Source organism: Curcuma longa, chromosome 8, assembly GCF_044706935.1.
Source record: "Curcuma longa cultivar G26 ecotype Majalengka, Jawa Barat chromosome 8, ITB_CL_G26_1.1, whole genome shotgun sequence".
NCBI classification, from domain to species: domain Eukaryota; kingdom Viridiplantae; phylum Streptophyta; class Magnoliopsida; order Zingiberales; family Zingiberaceae; genus Curcuma; species Curcuma longa.
Genome location: NC_133868.1, coordinates 2100010 through 2116963, shown reverse-complemented (window position 1 = coordinate 2116963; position 16954 = coordinate 2100010). Strand labels below are relative to the sequence as shown.

The 16954-nt window shown below is 37.8% G+C and overlaps 2 protein-coding genes across 2 annotated transcripts; both read left to right on the top strand.

The window, feature by feature from the left end:
* Window positions 1-10603: 10603 nt before the first annotated feature.
* Window positions 10604-14320, top strand: LOC141833178 (uncharacterized). The gene is given in 5 exon segments (XM_074720565.1): window positions 10604-12121; window positions 12124-12971; window positions 13049-13360; window positions 13438-13525; window positions 13592-14320. Coding segments are annotated over 5 exon segments (3495 nt in total).
* Window positions 14321-14365: 45 nt separating this feature from the next.
* Window positions 14366-16194, top strand: LOC141833177 (uncharacterized). The gene is made up of 7 exons (XM_074720564.1): window positions 14366-14372; window positions 14523-14545; window positions 14674-14915; window positions 14995-15124; window positions 15200-15484; window positions 15558-15659; window positions 15739-16194. Exons 1-7 carry the CDS (start codon window positions 14366-14368, stop codon window positions 16153-16155), a joined length of 1206 nt encoding a protein of 401 aa, XP_074576665.1. The 3' UTR covers window positions 16156-16194.
* The last annotated feature ends 760 nt before the right edge of the window (window positions 16195-16954 follow it).

Genomic DNA, 16954 nt, shown 5'->3' with positions numbered 1-16954 from the left:
GGACTTCCATCACCTAGCCTCCAGCCAGGACTACTATTGCCTAGCCTTTGTTGGGATCGTCCCGGTGCAATGCGCGTGTTTACACGTTTCAAAAATATGCACAGCGAAAATAAACAGATAATTAAACTAATTATTATAACGACACACGCATGCATAAGCAGGAAATAACATGTATAAGGTATGACAGAAAATTAAAATTTTCTGATAATAAATTATTCTAAACGCATACCTTGCGGATGATGATATTGAGCAATGTTGGCATCAAACGAGCGGTCCTTGTCGAAGTCCCGCCTCTACTAGTGATCCACACTAAGTTCTCGTCTAGACGACTTCGGAAGCTACGAGTCGCGTCATTATCTTCGGTACTAGCTGATGATTGATGACGATCAAATCGAGAAAAGTCTTATTCCACAAACCACACAACAACGTTTGTCGTGATCGTTTCGGAGCTTTCTAACTATCATCAGAAATTATATTCTTGGTGTAGTTTTGGTGGTCAACCATTGACCATCGGTTCAGGACAAATTGTCAAAACATTTCTGATAATGATGAATAATCTCTAGAAGCTTCGTAAGCTCCCGAGAAGATGATAGATGATCGTTGGACGATCAGATTCGATTGACAATAGTCATAAAACTTATCCGATGATTGGAAATAATTTCTGGTGATCGAACAGTGGATTCCAACATCAAGACCGTAATACAAACCGATTCTTCTCCCACACAGCCAAACATGAATGACATGAACACTCTTTGGTACCAACACTACTCTCCCACACAACCAAAACTGGGATATGGAACGAACACTCCTCAACCACACGGCGGGCGGTGGCGGAGCTGAGAAGAGAAGGGCGGTCAACGGCAGCAGGGAGAAAAACCACCTTCTCGTGCGATCATGTCGTCTGGCAGGAGGAAAAAATCACGATTGGGTGAAATCTGATCTCTCCATCTTGAAGCAACACCCTAGGGTTTCTTCTTTGTCCTCCCACGCGACTGGGCAGTTGGCGATGACAGCGTTATCCCCTTCGCACGAACAGAAACAATGGAAGGTGCTGTGCGGTGAGGAGGAAGAACCTCGTGAAGGCAGCCCCTAGGGTTTTCCCTTGTCCGCTTGCTATCAGTGATGGCATCTCTCCGGTCTAGCGAAGCCCTCGTGCGGACAGGAGGCATGGAATGGCGGCGAACGGCGCGGGGTCGAACGACGCGAGGTTGAACAACCCTGTTTCTCCTCTGTTTGGTCGCAGCCGAAGAAGAAACTTTCGGACGGTTGTGCGAGGAAGAAGGGATCGAACGCCATCCAACTAGGGTTTTGGATCTCCATCCTTCTCCACCCATGGCGGCCGAGCAGTAAAGATCAAGAGGCCTTGCAGAGCAGCTCTATTTTTATCGTGATCTGAAGGGAAGCTACAGTCATGACGTCGGGTGGGGTTAGAAGAAAAATCGAAGAGAAAACCAATAAAACCCTAAATTGAGTTCAAGAACCGAACCGGACCGGGTTCATTCAGGGTTTACTATAGCAAATCGGGTTTAAAATTAAATCACTTGGTTTACTAACCAAATGAACTCCAATTTGACCCAAATCAATTTTGTTCACTTAGTCTTCACAAGATAAATCTCCTCATCTCTTCCGTTTTACCAAAATCTCTTCCATCATGAACCAAACCAAGTTGGTTCAATTTTAGTTCAAAACTGAATCATTTGGTTCATTAACTAAACGACTCCTGATTTGAACAAAATTAGATTCACTCGTTTTGTCTTCATAAGACGAATTCTATCATATTGTCCTTTGTCTGGTCCAACCAGATTTTATTTCTCTCATTTTGAAAATCTAATTCTCAAACTTGTTTTAAGTCCTTTGGAGAACTTGTTGTGCGTGTGACCCAATAGGTTCCCTGTTATGTTGGCCATCCGTAATTAACTATTAATTATGGAACGATCATGAGTGGCACCTAGTAGTACATCATGATCCCCAATTGATCAAAAAATCAACAATTGATTCTAGAACATCTTCTAAACCCTTCAGCATCTTCAATTAAATGTGTCTCGTTCCTTTCACCATCTTATATCTGCTTGGTTCAGAACATGGTCTATGTGTCGGTCCCCACTAGGTTGACTACGTCACACCTAGCCCAAGCTGCTTTCTTGTCCTGTGAATTCAGGTTTCCTGTACATGTGTCCAAGAGTACCGTACTCTTGAAATGTAATATTTTGGCCAAATACTTTTAGTAACAATCTTGACAAACGGTCGTAAGGTATATGTCTCCACTTCAAGGAACGGTGAATCCTCTGTGGACTATTCAAATACCTTCGAGTACTTCAACTTATACCCAATTATCTCGGATCCACAACTCCTCAGATATGCTTGCTTAAGATGTCAAAGTATTAAGCTCTCCATGACCAAGGTGACTTGAATACCCCAAGTCAAAGGAAACTCGCACTTAAGCTGCATTAAGATCTTCATTGACATTTAAATCGAACCATATGAAGTCTCAAGGCAGGTCACTCCAATGAACTAGTTACCTTTAAATAGCATCCATGTTTAACTCTCAACATCCAATGTCTCTAGCAGTGAGATCGGCTGCTTGGTTAACCAAGGAGTTTAAACGTGCTAGTCTCGACAAAATCAATGATGTCCATGCTTATCAATTCCTTGACTAGGGATAATTTCAATACATTCATAATTGCATATGTAGAGATGCTCATGAATTATGATCCAATCATAAATTTTCTTATGCTATGAATCGTATTGTGGACATTTAGTATTTGAGTTTAAGATCCAATCAAACACATATGAAATGTGCACTCAAATAGTGAATTGCTATTTATTCAATAAATAGTATAACTGTAAAGTGATTGTCTTAGGACACCCCTCAAATTAACTGTCTCCAGCTAGGACTTCCATTGTCTAGTTTCCACTAGGACTTGCCTATGCCTATCCTCAACTAGAACTTTCCTGTGCTCCCTGCACAGTTAGATCAACATGTTATAAATCACCATACACTTAACTTGAACCTCTTATTATCATCAAAACTAAGGTTCGATCATCTAGTGCTCCCTGCACCAACATCACCAACGATCCAAATATGTTCTACGACATTATCATTTGATCAAAGAAATCAACAGTAGAAGAGAAATACAAATCAAGAAGATTCCCGCCTAAAGGAACCTTGCAGATCCTTTGACAAAACCTCTATCTCAAAGTAAGTTTAAAGAACACAAAGAGACATTTTGTATTGGATATCATGACGATTGGCCTAAGTGGGAGTCTGTTATATTTGAAAGGTATCCTAATGCAATCGCTTTACGATTATATTATTTATTAATTAAATAAAAATTCACTATTTAAGTGTATATTTTTCATGTGTTTGATTGGATCTTAAACTTATTTTCTGAATGTCCGTAAATGATTCATAGCATGAGAGAAGTTGTGATTAGATCACAACTTGTGAGCATCTCTACATGTGCAATTATGAATGTATTGAAATTATGCCTAGTCGATGAATTGCTGAACATAGACGTCATCGATTCTGTTGAGACCAGCATATTTTAAACGCCTTGATTTGCCAAGCAGCTGTTCTCACTGGGTGGCGGCATTGGATGTTGAGAGTTAAACGTAGATGCTAGTTAAAGGTAATTAGTTCATTAGAGTGACCTGCCATGAGACTTTATATGGTTTGATACATATGTCAATGAAGATCTCAGTACAACTTAAGTACGAGTTTCCTTTAACTTGCGATATTCAAGTCACCTTGGTTATGGAGGCTTATACTTTGACATCTTAAGCAAACATCTCCGAGGGGATGTGCACCCGGGATGATTGAGTATAAGTCATGTACCTGAAGGTGTTTGAATAGTCCACAGAGGATTCACCGCTCTTTTAAAAGGAGACGTATACCCGCGGTCACTTGCTAGGATTGTTACTGAAAGACTTTGGCCAAAGCATCATATGTTAAGAGTATGGAACTCTTGGACACATGTAAGAGTAACTTGAATCCACAAGATAAGAAATCAAGCTTAGGCTAGGTGTGACATAGTCATCCTAGTGGGGACTGACACATATAGATCATATCCTGAACTAAGCGGGTATAAGATGGTGAAAGGAAAGTGACATATTTCATTATACTTGCTGAAGGGTTTAGAAATTGTTCTAAAGTTAATCATTGATTTTCTAATCAATTGAGGTTCATGATGTACTAGATACCACTTATAATCATTTTACAATTAATGGTTAATTAAAGACAACCAATAATCAAAAATCTATTAGGTCACACACACTACAAGTTCTCAGAAGTATTGGTGCGAGAAGCACCAGATGATCAAACCTTGATTTTGATAATGACATGAGGTTCAAGTTAAGTGTGTTATTCGACTGATATGTTGATCTAGTGTGTAGGTAGCACAGGTAAAGTCTTAGTTGAGGTTAGGCAAAAGGCAAAGTCCTAGTTTTAGGCTAGGCAAGAATAAGTCCTGGTCTGGAGGATCAAACGGAAGACTTAACAGGTCAAGTGCACTAGGTGCAAGCCCATGCAATGTTAGAGGATCGGGAAACATGACCAAAGTCCAATCGGGTATGATCATGAGGACAAGAGGGTTGGTGAAGTATGGACTGTCTGGAGGACCGAGTCATAGCATCAAATTCCTAGGGGCCAATGACAAAGCTGAGCAGAAAGTCCAACAAGTTTGGAGGACTTGGTTGGCGGTCAGGTAAATTCTCCAGAGAAGAGTGGGTCAGGACGCATTCCCGAAGAGGAACTGTAGGCGTCGGTATAACCCAAGGTTTCATTGGAAACCTGAAGTTAAGACCAAGAATCAGTTTAGAGAATTGATTCTTTAATCTATTTTCTCTATATTTGGAACTAACATGTATTTCAAATTAGAGAGGTGAAGTCTTTGACTCCGGGCGACTTAAGCCGAGGTTCCAGTCGACTAGACAGTTGAGTCGACCGGAACATGGATTCCAGACGACTTGAGATTGGATAAGCGCAGCGGAATTCGAAGTCTATCGACACCCTCCATGTCAGATTCGAGTCAACTTGAATGGTGATTCTAGTTGATTTGAAGGCCAAGTCAGTCATGGAGTAAGTAGATCGCGGTCTACGTGGGGTTGACCTGAATAGACATTCCAGTCGACCGGAAGGTGTTATAAAAGAACTTCGACCAGAGGCTTCTCGTCATCGAATCCAGTGCTTTCATGATCGAGTCTCGACAAGCCAACGACGTCCTGAGCGAGCAGCAGCATCAATCCAAACCGTTGTAAAGCCGGAATCGGGCTAGAATGAAGAACTTTGAAGCTCTGGTGTTTTTGGAAACGAGTTACTTATGTTGAATTATTAATACAATAAAGTTCTGTTTTATTGTTGTATTTTATACTCGTTACAACTTGTTTCCGTAAGGAAATAAGTTTTTATAGTGGATTGCCCTTACGAAAAATGATCGCAGATCATGGGCCTTGAAGTAGCAGTCTTCAGCTGTGAACCAAGTAAAAATAAACTTGTAATTTTGTGTTTGTTGTTTATCTTACTCTTTTCACTGCAATCTGATCGTTACTCTTTCCGCTGCAATCTGATCGTAACTCTTTCCGTTGCAATCTGATCGTTATGCTCGAATTTTCAAAACTGGAGAAAAATGCTTAAGCGCTATTCACCCCCTCTAGCACTTACAAGATCCTACAATTGGTATCCGACTGAAATCCTCGAATTTAGTGCAACTACTGATCGAGGAGGCTTTTCAATTAATTTTCAAATTTTTAAGATTTTTTTCAAAATTTTATTTTATTTTATTCTTTTTATCCTGCACTGCTAATCCAAGACCAAGTCTTGGAACAAGATTTGCTTTGTCTTTCTGTGTGCTAGAACAATGACTTATCAGGAAGACTTCAGCACTGCAAGGCCACTTCTGTTCTCAGGTGAGGACTTCGCCTACTAGAAAGGTAGGATGGAGTACCACCTGAAGAGTCAAGTGGAAATGTTGATAGTTATCCAGACGGGATTCACAATCCCGTCTGACAATGACGGTTTACCACTAACTTGCGAAAGATGGGACGTGGCCACAAGGAAAGAGATTAAGGCGAATGCGAAAGCTAGACAGACACTACAATCCGAACTGGCCAAGGAGGAATTGAACCGGATCGAGTCGTTCATAAGCGCCAAAGATCTTTGGAACAAATTTATTGAACTCCACGAAGGCACGTCGAAAACAAGGTAACAAAAGAGATTTGCTTTTAAAATACAATATTAGGATGAAGGATGGGGAGTCGGCAAGCGCACTACACGCCCGAATCCAAGACATCCTCAACAGCTTACACGCGATCGGTCAAAAGATCGAGAATCGCGATATTATCAGGTATACATTGAAAGCGTTCCCTAGGAACACTTTGTGGGCATTTATGGTGGATGCTTACAAGGTCTCTAGGGACCTTTCTAAAATTAAGTTAGACGAATTGTTTTCAAAATTTGAACTATATGATAAAACTAATGTCGAAGTGGAAGAGAAGGGTATTGCTCTTCTTGCAAGTACTAGCAAAGACAAAAAGGCGAAAAAGGTTGTTGAAGACTCTGACTCGTCCAACTCTGAAACAAACACGGAATCAAGAAGTTGGAGGTGAAGAAGGTGGTAAACAAAATAACTAATCCGACTTCAACTGACAAAGCAGAGCTAAGATGCTACGGATTCAATCGCAAAGGGCACTTCATGGCCGATTGCCCAAACCAAAAGAAGGATCGAAAAACAAAGAAGAAGGCACTTAAAGAGACATGGGACGAATCATCATCAGAAAATCGGACGAAGAACCGACGACGACGAGTTTTCTCACACTTTCGGCACGAAATGAACCGACAGAAAGCGATAGCGACTCGAACACCGACGAAAGCCATGGATCCACATTCGTTTCCGAAGGTTCCAATCCTACTATAAGTACTAAACGCTTGTATTCAATTATTATCAGTCTTTCTAAAAAAATTATCTAGATCTAATCCTATAGTTGAATTGCTCCAAGAGGAGTTAGTACTTCTCAAAGAGAAAGTCAAAACTGAGCCGTCAACTAAGGCTACCTTAATTGAGAATTCGACTCAAGTTCAACTTGAGAAGGAGAATTCCCAATTAAAGCTCCAAGTTGACGACCTTAGACGGTCGCTTGCAAAATTCACTTCTAGGTCTAAGTATCTTGGATCTTAGAAAGCTGGATACAACCAATTTGACATTGGATACAAGTCAAAAAATAGGTCATTCATAAGATTATTGCACAGAACACACAAACCGAATAGACCTAGAGTCCAAGCGTGGGTTCCCAAGTTCAAGTTTGTTAATCCAGTTGGACCGAACCAATTTTGGGTCCCCAAGGATCAAATACATTTGATCCGACCCAACAAGGGTCACGGTCTAGGGGGATCCAAAATCAATTGATTGATTGCATGTTTTATTTAGCTTTTATTTTTCTGCACTAGAATAACCTAGGCTAGATAAGGACTGACTATTTGATTAACTCTTTCCAACCTAGTATCAGGGTGGGGTGAGATGATAGTACGTTAGGAAGATTTGGTTTAAGTAGTCAAGTAGGGTAAGGAGTACCTTACTTGGTTTGCTTAACCAGGTTGAATTAGCTGAAGCTACCTCGCTACATCCTAACTAGTTAGACCAAAATTTTTTCTTAGACTAGCTAAACTTATAATTTCTTGAATCAGTTTTTTCTTAGAACGTGGCCGTTGTTCCGATACCCAAGAAGGTCCCTATGCTTCACCACTACCTGGAAACTGGTTTTTGAAATGTAAGTTTAGAAAGTTGAAAGGTTAAACTTGATTCTAATTCAAGGTTAATCAAATAATAGATACATAAAATAATAATTAATAAGATAAAATTGAAAAGTCATATCACAAAAACCTATAGGATTAACTACTTGATAATTTAGAAATGGGTGAGATGAATTAGATAAAAAAATTTTAACCTAAACAATTTTATCTAAATAATTTTACAAAATTAAAATAATTTTTACATAAAATAACTTTACCTTAAATCAATTTTACTTAAATTAATTTAATTTTACTTAAATTAATTTTAAATCAATTTTAACTTAAATAATTAATGTTAACCTTAAATAAATTTCAATTAAATAAATTTTCAAATTAATTTTACTTAAATAATTTTTTAAATTAATTTTTAACTTAAATAATTTTTCAAATTAATTTTTAACTTAAACAAATTTTTCAAATTAATTTTTTAGTTAAATTATTTTTCAAATTAATTTTTTACTTACATAATTTTTTAACTAAAATAAAATTTTCAAATTAATTTTTTTACTTAAACAAATGTTTCAAATTATTTTTTTACTTAAAAAATTTTTCAAATTAATTTTTATCTTAAACAATTTTTTAAATTAATTTTTAATTTAAATAATTTTTTAAATTTCACTACAAAAAAATAGGTAATTTGCGACGAATTTTTGGGACGAACAAATTTCGTCGCCAATTAGCAACGAAATTTGGGACAAATACATATTTCGTCGCTAATCTGCAACAAATTTAGCGACGAATCAAATATTAGTCGCCAATTTAGCAACTAAATTAATTCGTTGCTGAGTTCGTTGGGAAAAAATAAATCGTCGCTAAATTCGTCGCAAATTGGCGACGAACAAAGTTTTCGTCGCCAATTTGGCGACGAAAAATTTATTCGTCGCCAAATTGGCGACGAATTTCGTCGCCAATTTGGCGACGAATATATTTTTCGTCGCCAATTTGGCGACGAATTTAGCGACGATTTATCTATTTGTTGCAAAAAACCCTACAGCCGAACATTTCTTTCCATATCCCACGTTAATTTGGCGACGAACGTCATATTCGTCGCCAATTTGGCGACGAATATGCGGTTCGTCGCCAATTCGGCGACGAATATGATGTTCGTCGCTAAATCGGCGACGAATAATCAAATTCGTTGCCAAATTGGCAACGAATTTGGGGACGAACTAGCTTTTGTTGCAAAAAAACCCTAGCCGAACAATTTTTTCCTTAATGTGACGCTAACTTGGCGACGAACAGAATATTCGTCGCCAAATTGGCGACGAATAAGTTTATTCGTCGCCAAATTGGCGACGAACAGTGAAATTCGTCGCCAATTTGGCGACGAATTCGGGGACGAACTATCTTTTGTCGCAAAAAACCCTAGCCGAACAAGTTTTTCTTTATTGTGAGGCTAACTTGGCGACGAACATAATATTCGTCGCCAAATTGGCGACGAATGGGGTTGTTCGTCGCCAATTTGGCGACGAATGGGGTTGTTCGTCGCCAATTTGGCGACGAATGTTCGTCGCCAATTTGGCGACGAATTCTGCGACGAATTCGTGTTCGTCGCAAAATACTTAACTAAAACCCTAAGTCCGAACACTTCTCTTCTCCCACGCGCACAGCCGCACAGCCGCAGCTCTCTTTCGCCTCTCTCTTTCGCCGATCTCGTCGATCTCTCCCGATTTCTCGCCGGATCTCTCTCCCTCGTCGCCGGATCTCTCCCTCGCCGCCGGATCTCTCTTCCTCGCCGCCGGATCTCTTTCCCTCGCCGCCGGTTCTCTCTGTCTTCTCTGCCGGATCTTTCTCGCCGATTTCTCGCCGGATCTCTCTCCCTCGTCGCCGGATCTCTCCCTCACCGCCGGATTTCCTCACGTGGTAAGCTTTCCCTCTTTTCTGCTGTGTTTTTCGCCGTCGAGCGTCGCTGGCCGCCCCTAGCCGTCGCTGGCTGTCCGTTGCCGGCGCTGGCCGCCCCTGGCCGGCGCTGGCCGGCGCTGGCCCGGCCCTTGCATACCTTCATTCTCTCAAATCTTATTTGGACCACATCCTAACGATTATTGTTGATACTTAATATTGTATTCACACTATTACTTGCAAACTAATATTAAGGAAAATCATCCAAAACTTGATGAAATCTGTTATAAACTTCTCATTTTAGATTTGTTTTACTCTTGATTGTACATAGGTCTGGATATTGATTTGGCTCTCCTTTTTCCCCCTTATAATATGCTAGCTTGCATTTTTGTTTTTTCTAAGTACGTGCAAAATTTACTCCCTAATGCCACCTAAACCTAAACAGGTTATTTGGTTCTTTATGTCCTCAAACCCTAGACTTAAAACCTCTTAAACCCTAATTCCTCAAACCCTAAATCGTAAACCTAAACCCAAAAACCCTAAACCCCCTAAACCTTAAAAAATTATTAATCCATAAAAACCTAAACTCGTAAACCTTTAAACAATAAATCATAAACTCTAAAGCCCCTAAACACTAAACCCTAATTCCTCAAACCCTAAACCCCCTAAATCCTCTCCCTAAATCCTATATCTATTAAACCCTAATTCCTCAAACCCTAAATCCTAAACCTAAACCCAAAAATCCTAAACCCCCTAAACCTTAAAAAATAACTAATCCATAAAAACCTAAACTCGTAAACCCTTAAACAATAAATCATAAACTCTAAAACCCCTAAACACTAAACCCTAATTCCTCAAACCCTAAACCCCCTAATTCCTAAACCTCTTAAACCCTAAACGTTAGAACAAGTGTTGATAAATTAAAAAATAATTATTAATGAAATATATGTTAATATGTTCAAATTTGTGGATTCAGGAAAAATGCAGAACGCAAGAAGTTGGATGTATAACAAGAATTTACCTGAACGTAGAGGTTTAACCGATGAATTTATTGCTGGATTAGAACAATTTATCGAGTTTGCTTCAAATAAGTTTGATTTTATGGATGGAAATAAGATAAGATGCCCATGCAGAAAGTGTCACAATGGCAAATTTTTAGAAATAAATAAAGTACGAGAACATCTGTGTAGATTTGGTTTCACCCCAAATTACTATAATTGGACTTCTCATGGTGAACCGTTCATATCTGATGAAGATTATGGGCAAAACATACAATACTCAGGCATGGGAGATCAGAGCTATTATATTGATCAATTTAATCCATATCAGAGGATGGTAACTGATGCTGCAGGTCAGAATATTTTTGCAGAATCGAGTGGTCCAAGTTCTAGTTTTCCTCCAATGGTTGAACAAATGTTTACTCCTTATGCTTATGCATCACCGTTAGAGGAGACACAATTACCCGGAGTTGATGCAAATTTAAATAATGAATCATATCTCAAATGGCAGGAATTATTGAGTGCTGCAGATGAACCATTGTGGGCTGGTTGTGACACTCACAGTCAACTCTCTGTTACTGCAAGATTGTTGAATGTCAAAGCAGAACATAATGTGTCTCAAGATTGTTTTAATGATTTTGTTCAAGTTATGGGGGAGGCATTGCCACGTGATCATATAATGCCCAATGATTATTATAATATGAAAAAACTCGTCAAAGACTTAGGGCTTCCAGTAGAAAGAATTGATGTTTGCAGAGATGGTTGTATGTTATATTGGGGTGATGATGTAAATGCAGAAGTTTGTAAATTTTGTAATCAAGTCAGATACAAGCCTACCAAAAGGAGTCAACAACGACGTAAAGCATACACTCAGTTATTTTATTTGCCTTTGACTCCTAGGCTACAAAGACTTTATGCATCAAAAGTTACTGCTGAACACATGACTTGGCATGCAACTCATCAAACAGAAGAGGGAATAATGTGTCATCCATCAGATGGACTGCAGTGGAAACATTTTGATAGAACACATCCTGAATTTGCGAAGGAAATTCGAAACATTCGGTTAGGTCTTTGTGCTGATGGATTTGCTCCATTTGGTAAATCAGGAAGAAATTATTCATGTTGGCCAATTATTGTAACTCCGTATAATCTTCCACCTGGAATGTGCATGAAAACAGAGCATATGTTTTTAACATTGGTTGTGCCTGGTCCAAAAAATCCGAAGAAGTTAATAGATGTTTATATGCAACCATTGATTGCAGAGCTGAAACAATTATGGGATCAAGGTTGCCCTACCTATGATGTGCATACTGAAAAGATGTTTACAATGAAGGCTGTACTTCTTTGGACCATAAATGATTTTCCTGCTTATGGTATGCTATCAGGATGGAGTACCGCTGGGATTTTAGGATGCCCAATATGTATGGAGAGATCAAAATCATTCAGATTGAAACATGGGAAGAAGGCAAGTTATTTTGATTGTCACCAAATCATAATTGATAATTTTTACCACCAAATCATAATTTCAGAAGAAATAAAGATGAATTCACAAAGAATAGAATTGAGAGAACACCCCCGCCATTGAGATTAACAGGTGAACAGATTTGGTGGAGAGTACATAATTTTTCATCTGTGATTGAAGATCCACATGGTACCCCTTATGAATATGGAAATACACATAAATGGACTAAAAAGAGTATCTTTTGGGAATTACCATATTGGTACAGTCATTTGATTCATCACAACCTTGATGTAATGCATATTGAGAAGAATGTGTTCGATAATCTGTTTAATACAGTTATGGATATCCCGGGGAAAACAAAAGATAATTTGAATGCAAGAAAAGATATGCGACTTATTTGTAAAAGACCTACTCTTGATGTTGATGAAAATAGTAGGGGACCTAAGCCAAAGGCAGTGTATACATTGAATAGAGATCAAAGACGTGTTCTTTGTGAATGGGTAAAAGCTTTGAAATTTCCAGATGGTTATGTCTCTAATCTTGGAAGATGTGTCGATTTGAAGGAATGCAAATTGATTGGTTTGAAAAGTCATGATTGTCATATATTTATGGAAAGACTTATTCCTATCGCTTTTAAGGAACTCTTACCAAATTTTGTATGGGGTGCCATTACAGAATTAAGTATGTTTCTTCATGATATTTGCTCAACAGTTTTGAAATCCTCACACATGGAGACATTAGAGCGAGAAATTCCAAAAATTTTGTGTAATTTGGAAAGGATCTTTCCACCATCATTTTTTGATTCGATGGAGCATCTATTGGTTCACTTGCCTTATGAAACTAAAGTTGGAGGTCCTGTACATTTTCGATGGATGTATCCATTTGAAAGGTAAAATAATATTATTTATATACTTTGTTGTTTCATATATAATAATGTCTAATATACTTTTGTTTTATTACAAACAGATTTCTGTATCATTTGAAGAAAAAAGTCAAAAATAAGGCACATGTTGAAGCGTCTATTGTTAATGCATATATTGTGGAGGAAGTAACAACGTTTGCATCATATTATTTTGAGCCTCACGTTCGAAGCAAAAGACAAAGAGCGGGAAGAAATGAAGAAGGACCCATTGATCCCAATTTGATACCAGTTTCAATTTTTAATTATCTTGGCAGGCCAAGTGGACCATGTAAAGAGAGATACTTAACTGGTCAAGAATGGCTCGCAGCGCACACATATATTTTACTGAATTGTCCAGAAGTAAACCCATATTTTGAGTGAGTATATATATATTTTATATTATTTTTAATTCGGTTGTAAATAACTTATGTTTTCAATATTGTTGGTTTTATAGGATTTTTCAGAATTTATATTCAGGAATGTCAACACAAGAGTTTAATAATTTCTGTGATAAAGAATTTGCACCATGGTTCAAAACATATGTAAGTATAAAAATTTAAATTTGCTCACTATTTAATTTTGTAATTAATTTTGGAATTTGATTTTAGATTCAGGGTAATCAAGCTCAGATTGACTCCGAATTATTATTGTATCTTTCATGGGGTCCAAAAGCAATAGTACGGACTTGGCCGGTATATTTCATAAACGGATATAATTTTCATACTCAAGATTATGGAATGGGCAAGGCAACAATGAATAGCGGTGTTTGTGTTCAATCCTCCTCAGATGGAGCTGCAAGTAATGATTTTTATGGGTTATTGGATGAAATTATAGAGGTGGAATACCCAGGTCCAGAAATTCGAATTGTTTTATTTTTGTGTCGTTGGTTTGACCCTGTCAGAGGGATGAAGGTGCATCCACAGTATAATTTGGTTGAAATTAATCATAAGAGATTATATAAGAGATATGAACCATTTGTGTTGGCACAACAAGCAATTCAAGTATTTTATGCTTCATATCCAAGTTTGAAACGAGATAAAATTGATTGGTGGGTTGTTTGTAAAACAAAAGCAAGGTCAAAAATTGAAGAACGTTGGCAAGAGAATGCATATCAACAAGACGAAGTGGTAAATACATTTCAGACACATGAATATCATATACCTATATTACGAGATCCCAGCGGAGTAGTGATACCCGTAGATATAAGTGAAATTCATCAAAATGAGGACGACGAGGACGACGAAGAGGACGACGACGATGACGATGACGACGATGACGATGACGATGACGATGACGATGACGATGAAGACGACGACGATGATGATAATTCATGCTGAGTAAGTTAGGTGACATTTTAAAATTATTAGAAATTCATTTAGATAATGGAATGTAAGTGTATATATTTCATTTTAATCTGTAAATTTCTTTTTATTCTTCATAATATGCAAATTTTGATAGATTCATTTACAATATTTTAACTGTACATTTTTTTCTTATATAGATCATTTATCCTGACTTGCTGGTGCATTCAGATTGCAGACATCATTTATCCTGACATCATGGTAAGTTTTTACGAATTTTAATTATGCAAATAATTTTATCTTTCTTTCCTAATATATTTTTTGACAGTGGCGACGGGGTAGACGCAGTAGTACTCCTTCAGGTGCAGGCCCCTCTACTTCTGGTGCAGCCCCCCTACTACAGATGCAGCCCCCCTACTACAGATGTAGCCCCCTCTACTTCAGGTGCAGCTCCCTCGCCTTCTGGTGCAGCTGCCTCGCCTTCAGGTGCAGCTCTCTCACCTTCTGGTGCAGCTGCCTCGCCTTCTGGTGCAGCTCCCTCTCCAGGACCTTCCCCAGGAGCCATAGCAGGTCCTTCGACCGGACAGGCTGCTGCACAGACACGAGTGTTGATAGTCCCACTCGGTGATTCGTAAGTATCATATCTTAATTATATTGTCAATTAAATTTTGATAATTATTTAACATTATTTATTTGATATTGTATAATAGGTTTACTGATGATCCTGTACGGATTGTTCACGATATTAATAGAATCGTGAACAATCTTTGGCGAGGGGATTCTATGAATTTTAGAAGCACTCCTGATTCCACCAAGGAGTTGTGGTGGAGTGAATTCAAGGTAAACTATGCATTTAATTATATATATATGATAATATTGTATAATAGTTAATAAATTCATTGTTTTAACTTTCAGCGTGCGTTTACTTGGGATCCGACTGATGAAGTCGAGATTCGACGGATTTTTAAAAAAAAATGCGGTGATCACATCCGGCATATCTTAAATCATGCCAAAACAAGGAAGAAAAAACCAGCTTGCATCACTGATGAAAATTGGGAGAAAATTTCTAAATTTTGGGAAACTGAGGAAAGCAAAAAGATAAGTAATCAGAATAAGCTGAATCAAGCTTATAATACTGGTGCCTCATCTGCGACGTATGCGGGCGGCTCAATCAATATGGATGAGCATACGCGTAGATTGGTAATTTCTTTCAACTACTTCAATTTAAATTTATTTTATATTTTTGTTTATATATCTAACAATATTTTTTTAGGCTAAGGAAATAGGCCGAGATCCTGATTTCATCGATACTTTTACTCGCGCGTTCCAGAAAAAAGACAAGAGTTGGAGCGGAGACCGAGCAAAAGCCATGAAGGTTTTAATATATTTTTAAATATTTATGTGTTTAATTTCTAAAATATTATAACTTATTGATATATCTTTTGATAATACAGGATAAATTTACTGAGCTTTCTTCAGTTGCTAGCTCTGAGGGATCTGAGTCCTCAGTTGGGAATGAATTGAGTCTGTGGTTGGAGGCGAGTGGGGGATGCAAAGGTGGTGGAAGGATTTTGGGTATGGGTTCTTTGAGCAGAACCCATAGAGTTGCTGGTACCTCTTCTACCACCTCCCCTGCCGTCACATCACAGATACATAGCTTGACAGAGGAGGTCACTCAATTGAAAGGCCTATTACAACAAAGGGACGAGGAAATGATACGAAGAGATAAACAAATGAAACAAAGAGATAACCAAATTAAAAAATTGCAAAAACAACAAGAGCGGATTTTGCAACATTTTCAGTTGCAACTTGGTGACGACGACGACGATGACGACGACGACGACAGCGACGATGGTGGTGATCCTTCATGAGTTTTTTTGTGTATGCATTTTTTTAAGCATTATTTTATTTATTTGACATGCATTTTATTACAGCTGCAAGTTAATAATTTATATATTGTTAATAATACTGTTTGTTTTTTGTTACACAGGTTTTTATAAACAAATCAAAAAAAAAGGTTAGTCTTTACATATTTAATTTATAGGTTTTAGTATTAGTTTTAATTTTAAGAATGATACTTTCTCTTTATCTTATTTTTGTATGCAGGCGAAGACAAGATAGTGACGAAGAATCAAGCAGAGTTTCCGGCGGACCACGATGATCTCTTCTATCTTTTCTTCATATATCCTCAGACTTGATTTGTTTGTATCAGTACTTTGTATGGATTTTTCGCATTTTGATGCATGTGACTGTTGTTGGTTGGTTGGTTGGTCGGACAGACTTATAGACATGTGTACATGTCTATTGTAGATATTTGTTGGATTGTGATGTGACTGTTGGATGTTATGTGATTGTATATTATGTGCTATGGATGTTATGGATAATATCGATGTTATGGATATGGATGATTTGTATGTTATGGATTTTGTATGTTATGGATATTTGGATGAAATGAATATATGTTATTGATTTATTTGTATTGATTTGATGTGATTGTTTGATAACAGGTTACATGTATTTATGAATCGATCCGATTGGATCGATATTGTTTGTATATACAGGATAATCACCAAAATAAATATTGCATTGAAATTTTTTTTTGTTTTTGCAACGAAATTGGCGACGAATATAGGATTCGTCGCCAATTGGCGACGAAATTAGCAACGAAAA